Source organism: Setaria viridis, chromosome 5 (genome assembly GCF_005286985.2).
Source record: "Setaria viridis chromosome 5, Setaria_viridis_v4.0, whole genome shotgun sequence".
NCBI classification, from domain to species: domain Eukaryota; kingdom Viridiplantae; phylum Streptophyta; class Magnoliopsida; order Poales; family Poaceae; genus Setaria; species Setaria viridis.
Window position 1 is genome coordinate 27,210,552 of NC_048267.2, and position 9,563 is coordinate 27,220,114.

At 46.1% G+C, this 9,563-nt stretch overlaps 2 protein-coding genes across 2 annotated transcripts; both read right to left on the bottom strand.

Moving 5' to 3' along the window:
- Positions 1-597: 597 nt before the first annotated feature.
- LOC117858922 (uncharacterized) lies at positions 598-1,527 on the bottom strand. Its single transcript, XM_034742079.2, has 2 exons — positions 1,166-1,527; positions 598-1,033 (listed from the first exon to the last, which is right to left on the bottom strand). The coding sequence occupies exons 1-2, from the start codon at positions 1,458-1,460 to the stop codon at positions 843-845; spliced, it is 486 nt and encodes a 161-aa protein (XP_034597970.1). The 5' UTR covers positions 1,461-1,527; the 3' UTR covers positions 598-842.
- A 1,879-nt stretch (positions 1,528-3,406) lies between these two features.
- LOC140222980 (uncharacterized) lies at positions 3,407-4,266 on the bottom strand. The gene has a single exon (XM_072294219.1). It carries the CDS (start codon positions 3,962-3,964, stop codon positions 3,572-3,574), a length of 393 nt encoding a protein of 130 aa, XP_072150320.1. The 5' UTR covers positions 3,965-4,266; the 3' UTR covers positions 3,407-3,571.
- Positions 4,267-9,563: the final 5,297 nt, after the last annotated feature.

A 9,563-nucleotide genomic window follows, 5' to 3' on the forward strand; every position in this document is an offset into this window, starting at 1 on the left:
GATTGTGTTGGTGAATCATCCACATGTTGTGAATCAGATTGAACTCATGTGTTTTGAATCAAATCTTGTGCAAATTGATTGGATGTGTGTTTTTACTTGTGTGATGGTTATGTGAGATGAGCATGTTCTTTGCTTCAATCTGTGTGATGGTTCTTGCTCTTGATTTGATTGTCTTTGTGGTAGAGCTGGAGCTCGAGGTGGTGGTGGTTGAGGCGGCGTGAGCAGTCACAACAAGGGCGGCCTAGTTTTTTTATTTTTTTGAAGTCTTTTATCCCGGTTGGTAATACCAACCGGGACTAAAGATCACCTTTAGTCCCGGGAGAAATACCCGGGACTAAAGAGGGGGATCTTTAGTCTCAAAAAATTAGTCCCAGTTGGATATTCGAGATATGTGAAGCTATCCAACCGGAACTAATGCTCACTTTTCCACTAGTGCAAAAGGACTGCTGATTCATTGGTAAGAGACATAATGGCGGAGGCCTCGGGTTGGACTCAACCGCACTTCTCCTTAATGGCACCGATTGCCGTAGTTTTAGATCTTCTGTCGGGTCGCAACCATGTTGTTGTGTAATAACCTAGATTTTTAAACTTCTCGAGTGACTCATCACTTCCGATGACTATATTCTCCAGGATGTAACAATTCTCTCTTCCTTTTAACGAATACGTGCTAAGGCACGGTCGCTAAAAAAAAGAGGGACCAGGGAAACCGGGCAATAGATATGAATATATGATAAACTTTCGTCGTTGCACCAAATATGGCAAGCCTTTGCTAGTTGCTACCCTGGAGCCTATAGACCGGAAGCCACACCCATGCATGATCCAAGGTGGCTTCGGCTATCGGCTTAATTTGGCGGAGATGGCGGCTCCGGGGTGGGACCAGGCGCAGGCGGAGTGGGAGATGGCGGCTCCGGGGTGGGACTAGGCGGAGTCGGAGATGGCGGCTCCGGGATGGGAGAGGGACCAGGCGCAGGCGGGCTGTGGCGGAAGCACTTCTCGCAGCACTTCTTCAAGCACGCCCTTTTCTCTCTTCTATCTGTAGAATGGTAACAAGAAGCAAACGCATGATCAGAGATTCATTCAGAGCTAGACGCTCGATTAGGATTCCAGAGCAAGGCATAGGACATGATGGAGGTCTTTTTTTTATGGGTCTTGGTTGTGCACATACGCCGCGGGTAGGAGAGGCAGGCGGTGTAGACGCACTGCGGGTAGCCCATGGTCGGCACGTCCTCGAAGCAGTCGTCGTCGTGGCACCCGCCCTTGCACTCGCCGGAGACGGTGGAGACGACCGCGGAGACGTTGCATTCCTTGTTGGCGGCAGCGGCGTCGTGGTGGTGGCAAGCCTTCGTGCACGACCGGAAGCACTTCCACGGATGGTCGTCGTCGTCGTCCGCCGCCCTCGCCGCGGCGGCGAGGAGCGCGGCCATGGCAAGGACGACGGCGACCGCCTTGCCCGCCGCCATCGATCGCTCGCTCGATCTACCTGGTCCCTCTGCCTGTCCTTCGAATTAAGGTGAGCTGAGCTGAACTATGCTGCAGCTCGGGGATGCATGGCGTCCCTGCAGGTTCTATATATACAGCGCCGCCGCTGGTGCTGTAAACAAGCACGCGTCTGTGTGCACGTCGGACGCGTGAGGCAGCGGCGCCCGGCTCGCCGGCTGGACTGCTGGATACGTGCACGGAAACAGGGACAGAATCGGCTCGAGCGGAGTGAGCTGAGCCGATCGAGCGAGTGAGATCGGCGCGGGTTCATGCTCTTCTTGCTCATTGGCACTGGCAGCTTCGCCGCTAGCATGCGCTGCGCGTTTGGTTTCTCCGCTGATGAAGAAGTAAGGTACGGTGAGGTGTGGTGTGGAATTGTGGATTTCTCCATCATTTTCAGAAGCTTTCATTCAGTACTCAGAAAAAAACGATCGAATGATCATCCAGCCCGGTTCTCGCCAGACTCGAAGCCAGGGATGGATGGTGAGCTTTTCAAACGGAAAGTGGGCATGTTGTAACACATTCGCGCCGGTAATATTGGTAAGGCTAGTTTGCTAATTTAGCAGGACTCTTTTGATCATCCCATCAAATGGGGGCATATGCCCCACTAGATCTATGTTTAGTCTATCCATATCTTTCAAAGCACAATGTTAAATTAGCTTAAGAAGAGCGGGATCAAATAATGAACTATTTTGAACAATGATTTATTCAGTTATTTCCCTCCTAGTGCCACATCATTACTAAACTTGAGAATAGCAGGGTTATTTTTGCATTGACCAATGACTTGAGAGTCATCTTACTTCGTAGTGTGTAATGTCGTGTGGAACAACGGCTGCCACCTTTTGCATTAAGCAATGAGTCAAGAGTCATCTGACTTCTTCGTAGTATTTCATAGTATGGAATTGTCGTGTTCTAGTAGTAGTCTATTTGCGAAATCACGGAACACGAATGTACACTCTCTGCGAATGCGCTACCAAGCTTGGCATCTTTCAATCCCCATAATGCCATTTGCTCATGACCATGTCGTCGAGATTGATTCTAATTTTTTTATAATGAACTTAAAGAAATGCATGCAAATGCATGGTACGCTGGAGCGAGTTAAGGTGATGTCTATGCATGGATGATCTCGGACGCGATCAATTACTCCACTTCTATGAATGTTGGCATCTTCTCAAGCGAAAATGTCATGTAATGAAAACTCTATGTCCCGTCACCCCTGCTTTGCGTTGTTGCGCGTGCCAACCAATAAATCATGGTAGCAAGCTGATAAAAGTATGCCGTCGCCACTGGATTTACTATCATCAACCAAGTGATCTCCGATCATATGAAATGCCCGAATAAAAGCTGAGAGACGACTTTCACATGATATGTGCTAGGGAAAGCTAAATCACACTTGAGTGTTTTTGAGGAGCTCTCACACTCGATTTTTTTGACCAATCGAAGAATGACACATTGATTTGCTTCTTCTTCTCCTTCAGTACCGGAGGGCTCCTCCGGCGACCTTTAGGGTCTGGGTTTTGGGGTGGGGGGGGGTTACCTGTGTATGCGGATCTAGAGGGAGTTCCGGGGCGGCTCGCCGGCCGGCGGTGGAGGCGGGAGAGATGGCGGTGGTGCGGAGGCGACGAGGGTGTCGCCGGAGCTGGGCGGTGGGAGACCCCCGGTGGGCAGTGGAGGCGGCAGGGGCATAGGGATCCGACGGGTTAGCGTCGGTGGGGACCGTAGGCGGCGGCGGAGGCGGAGGCGTGCCGCTGGAGCTAGTCGGGGAGCCGGCGGCAGCGGGGGAGCTCGGCCGGACTTGTAAAAGAATATGCAAGAGGAGGAGCAACGTCGGAATCGGGGGTGGAGGTGGAAGGCGGCGGTGGGGGCGAGGATCTGGTTGCCGGGGTTGGAGACGACGAGTCGGGGGAAGAAGAATGGGAGAGGGGGGTTTCCATCAGAGCCGTTCAGATTCGATCCGGTGGTTAGAAAATTCGAATGTGGAAAGGCCCTCCACCACTGAGAGTATTACAAATACGGCCCCTTTGTCCTGTGCATTCTACTCTTGCTGATCGTATATCCTCGCGTACAATGCACGATGTGATATCTATTCGTGTCAGGTAAGGGGGGTCATCACGCGGGCGCGCGCGCTGCTCCTGCACGCCGCCACCGCGTAGCTCTTGCGGCAGGTGTCCCGGCACGCGGCCATGATCTTGCTGCCCGGCCGGAGCTGGCCGCACAGGGAGAGCGCGCACGGCTGCTCGCAGCTTAGATGGCCCGGGACCGTCGCCGCCCCGTAGCTGCCGGCGCACCTGTGGTAGCAGGAGAACTGGCAGAACCAGAACTCGTCGCGCGGAACGCACTGGTCGAAGCACGCGTGGAAGCAGGGCAGGCGCCCGCCCTGATCCTCCGCCGCCGCCGCCGATCCGGCCGCCGGCGAGGACGGCACGGCGACCACGACCACGACGGCGGCGGCGAAGAGCGCGGCCGTTCCTGTGCCGATCCCCATTGCTTGGCTTGCGCTCGCTCTCCTCTAGCACTGAACGAGAGTGACGGAGACCTCCCGTCGGCCGCGGACAGACACCGATCGGATCGATTTCGTCCCAGCGTGGCAGCTGGGTGTCGGATTTATATTGCCATCGGCGGCGCGGGACGGATTCCTGGGTGCAGTGCGCGCGAGACGCTGGGACGGGGGCGGGGGTGCAGACAACGCGGATGTGATGCGAGGCTTCGCCGGTGGCGTGTGACGAGAAGGGGCGCCGGCTCATGTCATGGTTCCGGCGTGATCGTCGCTTGGGCACCGTCTCTTCGATCTGCTACCTGTACGTCGCGATTCAGTGGGCACCCTGGGCACTAAAGCGGTGTTCGGATCCTGGAGCTAAAGTTTTAGTCCGTGTCATTTCGGATATTCGGATGCTAATTAGGAAGACTAAAGATGAGCTAATTACAAAATTAATTGCAGAACCCCTAGGCTAAATCGCGAGACGAATCCATTAAGCCTAATTAATCCATCATTAGCGAATGTTTACTGTAGCACCATATTATCAAATCATGGACTAATTAGGTTTAATAGATTTGTCTCGCGATTTAGCATAGGGGTTGTGAAATTGGTTTTGTAATTAGCCTATATTTAATACTCCTAATTAGTGTCCAAACATTCGATGTGACACGGGCTAAAATTTAGCCCGGGGATCCAAACACCCCTAACCCAGTTTTTTGGTTTGCACGTTCTCAGCGGTAACTATCCAGACCGTCCGTCGGCGTACGGTGATCCAGATATGTCAGAGTGGAAGGAATCTTGGATTTTTTTGTTTCCGCACATACGCTTCACATATACTTTTCCATATACGTATTCTTGTTTCCCGTGCCTTATCTTTTACCCCCTGTCTCTCCTCCCTGCTCGCTCGCCTCTCCCGTCTCCCTCCTTGCTTCTTGCTCCTCTAGCCTCCCAGACCTGCGCCGCTGCCGCTCCCTTCACCGCTCGCCGACGCTGCTCTCCCTTTGCCGCTACCACTCCCTTCACCGCTCGCCGACGCTGCTCTCCTTGCGCCGCCACCACCAAATTCTATTTTCCCTCCCATCTTCTCTTCGAGCTCCTCCGCCGTCGCCGTTCTCTCCTCCCTCCCATATTCTCCTCGAGCTTCGCCGCCACCGCCGTTCTCTCCCACCTCTCCATGCAGTGATTTCGATCAGTTTTCACTCCCCCTCTGTAAGTATGCCTCTCTAACAAACTGAAACTCGTCTGACTTTTCTAACTTCAATAGAAATCTGAAGTGCTGTTGGGAACTCCCCTACAGTTTGCCCTTAAAAAAAAAGGACAACAAGTACTACCAATGTATTTGAGGATCCTGGAATGACCAACTAGAACACCATCTGCATTGTCATTAGAACTCACATATTAGGACAGTGTATCAAGTGATATCTGTTCTTGAATGAATCAAACTAGAACACAATCTGCACTGTCACTAGACCATCTGTATCAAGTGATGGCTGTGTTATATAATGGCAGTTCATATTGTTTACCTTGTGAGCCACAAAAGGGGGTTATAGATATATGCCTATACCATACAGGCCCATAAATTGTGTGTCCTCCTGAGGCATAGCATGAGGCCCACTATTGAAACAAATATGCAATGTTTCCGTACAATATAATGCATTTTTGGATGAGAAATTTAGAGTAACAAATGACAATAGGTAGCTCGCAAATGGTAATAGGATTTATATGCAAACATGCATATGCTTATTGTAGTCTGAATGCTTGCACAACATTGGTCATTCAATATATCTCATAACTGACATGTACTTAAAATCTAATTAGTTTGAAAGGAGACATAAACTTTTATGGTTCAACAATTGTTTCAAAGCACATTTTGCGTGCAAGAAATAAATGCTAATGCATGTGAATCAATCTGAAGGGCAATCATTAGCTAATAAAGGTATCTTATAATTTTGGCATACTGATCGATGTGGAAATTCTATGGAGATATTAGAATAATCTAGAAATATGTGTATAATTTTAATATATACATTTTCTTTACTGAAATACATACGTTTGTGAGAGGTATATACCCCTTCAAGTTAGTTGTATGTACTGCTCACAAAGTAGGGGGGAATAGAACGCGGGGGGGAGGGGCAGGGAGCGATGGTGGGGCCAGCAGCAAGCCAATACGGCGTGAAGAAAATAGGAATACACTAGAATCATGCCTGTGCGTTGCTACGTGCTACAAAATATTTATATTACAAATATGCGAAACATCCAGCAAGACAATAATAGTGCGAAAACAACCAAACATATTTTTAGACATTTCATTTACAATAGAAGAAGCTAATTAGCTACTTGTGAGAAAAAAATCATACATTAGCACACCTATCCAAGAATAAATAACTTCATGCCACACCAATAAACGTTTCGATTTACCATAAACACATGAAACTGATGTCAGCTGAAACTACAAATGCATGTATCCCTTTGCACGTTTATATTTCATAATTCAAATGTATTTTGTTCCCATTTGTTGTAGCGATTATAATGTGTTAGACGAGCTTCAAATGTATCTTCAAGAAGAGAAGATGCAGCCTGCAACAGAAAGGTTAATTGCGCGAGTGTCACTGAATGGAGACCCCGAAGTATATTTTTTCTATACCATACTAACAACTTACCATTACAGATCCAGTTTTGCTATCAAATTTCTTGGAAGGTTCAGAATAGTTCAGGATAACGATTGTGCTAATAGAAAGACCAATTTGTAATGGATATTCAGTTATGGTACTCAGAATTTGAAGAGTCTAACTTGGCCCAAAATAACACATGTACCTTATTAAAGAACAAAATGCTTCTGAGGCATTCAGAGCACCACAAAATACTGCAGAAAGGGGATCAGGATCACTTACCATTTAGCATCTGATCGGAATCCTGACTGCATTTACATTATATCATGAGATAAAATAGAAATCCTTCCAGTCAACAAGCTCTATTGGTGTTCCTACGTACAAATTGTCTAACTGCAAATGAGTACCACATATAAGAAGCAATGAAAAATAATGCACTGAAAATGGAGAGGAATTGACACAACGTGAGATTTTGAAAAGGAAAAACAACTACACCATCAAACAGCTTTAGATTCTTTCGTAGCCTAAATACAATATGAATTGCGACATCCAGAAGGGCTGGCATACCTCACAAGCAACAAGACTAACAATGGCTTCTCATTTCATCCACTGGTGAGAACTTCCTTTTGAAAGACAATGACTACCTTCTGCCAAATCCTGTCGCGCTTGTGAAGCTTCATTAAGATCATTGTCTTGAGAAAGCTCATGACTTGGACATGTATCAAGGCTGTCGATGGACCTGACATCTACCATAAAATTTTATACCTTCACCTGCAAGGAAAAGGGAATTATTTACCCGGTAGAGCATACACCATGTTTAATGTAATGATGGTTTTTTATTGCAAAACTGAGAAGCAAATGCAAGAGACATCAGTTACACCACTGTGAATCCTTGCTTTTGTGACGTATGTCTCATGACACTATCACAGTTGGTCTAAGCATTCTTTTTTTTTCAAACACGCAGGAAAGCTGCATATCATTATATTAATAGGAGAAGATAGAGTCATACAGAGATCCAAACACACACTCACACACCCCAAAACCTGGTCTAAGCATTCTGAGCTGATGTGCTTTCCAATCAGATTAGGAATTCATTGTAACGATAAATGCCCTTTTATTAGTCAAAAACCTGCATGTATGTCTCTTGAGAGCATCTATTTTAGCGTATATTAAAATTTTAAAAGGCAACTATTTTAACTCATGACTAATTAGAACATAGACTATACAACCACATGTGACATGTTCCATGGTTCAGAGAATAATTGTGAATTAAACTTTTCATCATATCATACAAATTAAAAGAAAAGAAACATATAGAAAAGGATTAAAATTTGTTTGCTTCCAGTTGTTTGATTGCAAACTCTTGCCTGCAGACTAATCAGATCACATGAGAGAGGAAGGCCTTGGTAGAGGTTGGAGTCTTCCATAGCAGCCAGAAGGATCTATCGTGCCTTTTCGTGTTGAAAATATCAATTAGAAAAAATAGTACATATCCCACTTCTACTGCATACCTCCAGTTTAGGAGTCTTCATATTGAATTTTCATGTTGAAAGGATAAGCGAACTGTTATGAAAAGAATATTCAGGCAAAAGCACATTGGCAAGAGAAAGTAGTAAGGTCAGGAGGGGTAACAAATACCTAGCATCCTCAATCACTTTCTGAAACAAATTGCTTGTTGGCAATAGAACAAGTAGTAAGGTCAACAGTATTTGCTAGCAGGAATGGTAGAAAGTGCAGATGTACCTAAGCACGGTGCAATAGAAGCACACCAACCTAGAGGATTAGATCACCAAGCTCGGAGTTGAAAGAGTACATCTTCTGGGTGGCGAGTTCGTGGTATGTGTTGATCTGTTTCTGGCAAGTTTTAAAATACACAGCGTCATCCACAGCTGTATTATTGAAATCTGCAACCTTACTCTAACACATCAAGCAATGTCTTTTTACATATGCTCATGAGCTCATCAACCAACACATCGCAGAGAGAAGAAAAGAAGAAAGGAAATGTAGAAAAGAAACATAGCTCACCTATTAATCTCAATGGTTGCTGCGACCTCCCACTCCCCTAGCCAAGTGATGCTTCTTCTTGTCCTTTAAAAGAAACATACACCCCACAACATGCTAAGTTAGAACATCTTTACCATTAAAAGAAATTCAATACCTGTTCCTGTAATGCAGAGAATTAAGTTTGTTTTTCTATCTGCTAGATACGATTAAGTAACTAAAAAACTATATTTTTGGATGGAAGATCTTACATGTCACCTGGTGGAGAGGGAGACATGGGAAATTGCATAACAGCATAGAACACGTCAAATGGCAAAAACAAATGCAGAACACACCAACAGGAGATAATACATCTGGGTGTGAGAACACACCAACAGGCATTCAGTCACCAACATTCAGAGATGGTTTTTACCCCCAAACTCAAACCTGGTATAGATTACATGAAACAAGTTAGAAACCTTTTTCTCAACGCTTCCACTATGGAAATCTGGAGCTTCCAATGTACACACTATAGACATTGTAATTCTCATTTGATATACAACAGATAGTCCTCATGCCCTGCACGCTGTCCCAAGGAACTCTATAATATGAAATTAATTCAGAATAGCAGCATAACAAGCATACCAAACCTTGTGTTAGTAGCCGCACATTCAACATGCTAACTTAAGGATATTCTAACTTAATGCTGACTTGTTGGTCTCTTCACCTTGTTAAAAGAATAACTGTCTGTTACATATAAAGAGAAGCCCAAAATATCATTACCAAGTTGGGTAGAATCTTCAGAAGATGGAAGCAGGGCATCCAGGAGCAGTGCGGCAACACCACCGACAACTCCTCCTGCTATAGCTCCTACAGCACCTCCCTTTTCTGGTCCGAGCAGATGAGATTGACAAATGTGTAAAAAAGATCAGACTTTTCTCTCACAAGAATAACTGACATCCAGTTTTTCTTGAAAAAAGCTTAATAGGGGAGCATAATTAGCTTGCAAAGGGACAGAG

Bases quoted from the DNA above. Each gene is read 5' to 3' on its own strand.
- LOC117858922 (XM_034742079.2), bottom strand. From the start codon at position 1,460: ATGGCGGCGGGCAAGGCGGTCGCCGTCGTCCTTGCCATGGCCGCGCTC. The intron at 1,034-1,165 runs GTATGTGCACAA...ACCATTCTACAG, and splicing joins CTGCCTCTCCTACCCGCGGC to ATAGAAGAGAGAAAAGGGCG.
- LOC140222980 (XM_072294219.1), bottom strand. From the start codon at position 3,964: ATGGGGATCGGCACAGGAACGGCCGCGCTCTTCGCCGCCGCCGTCGTG.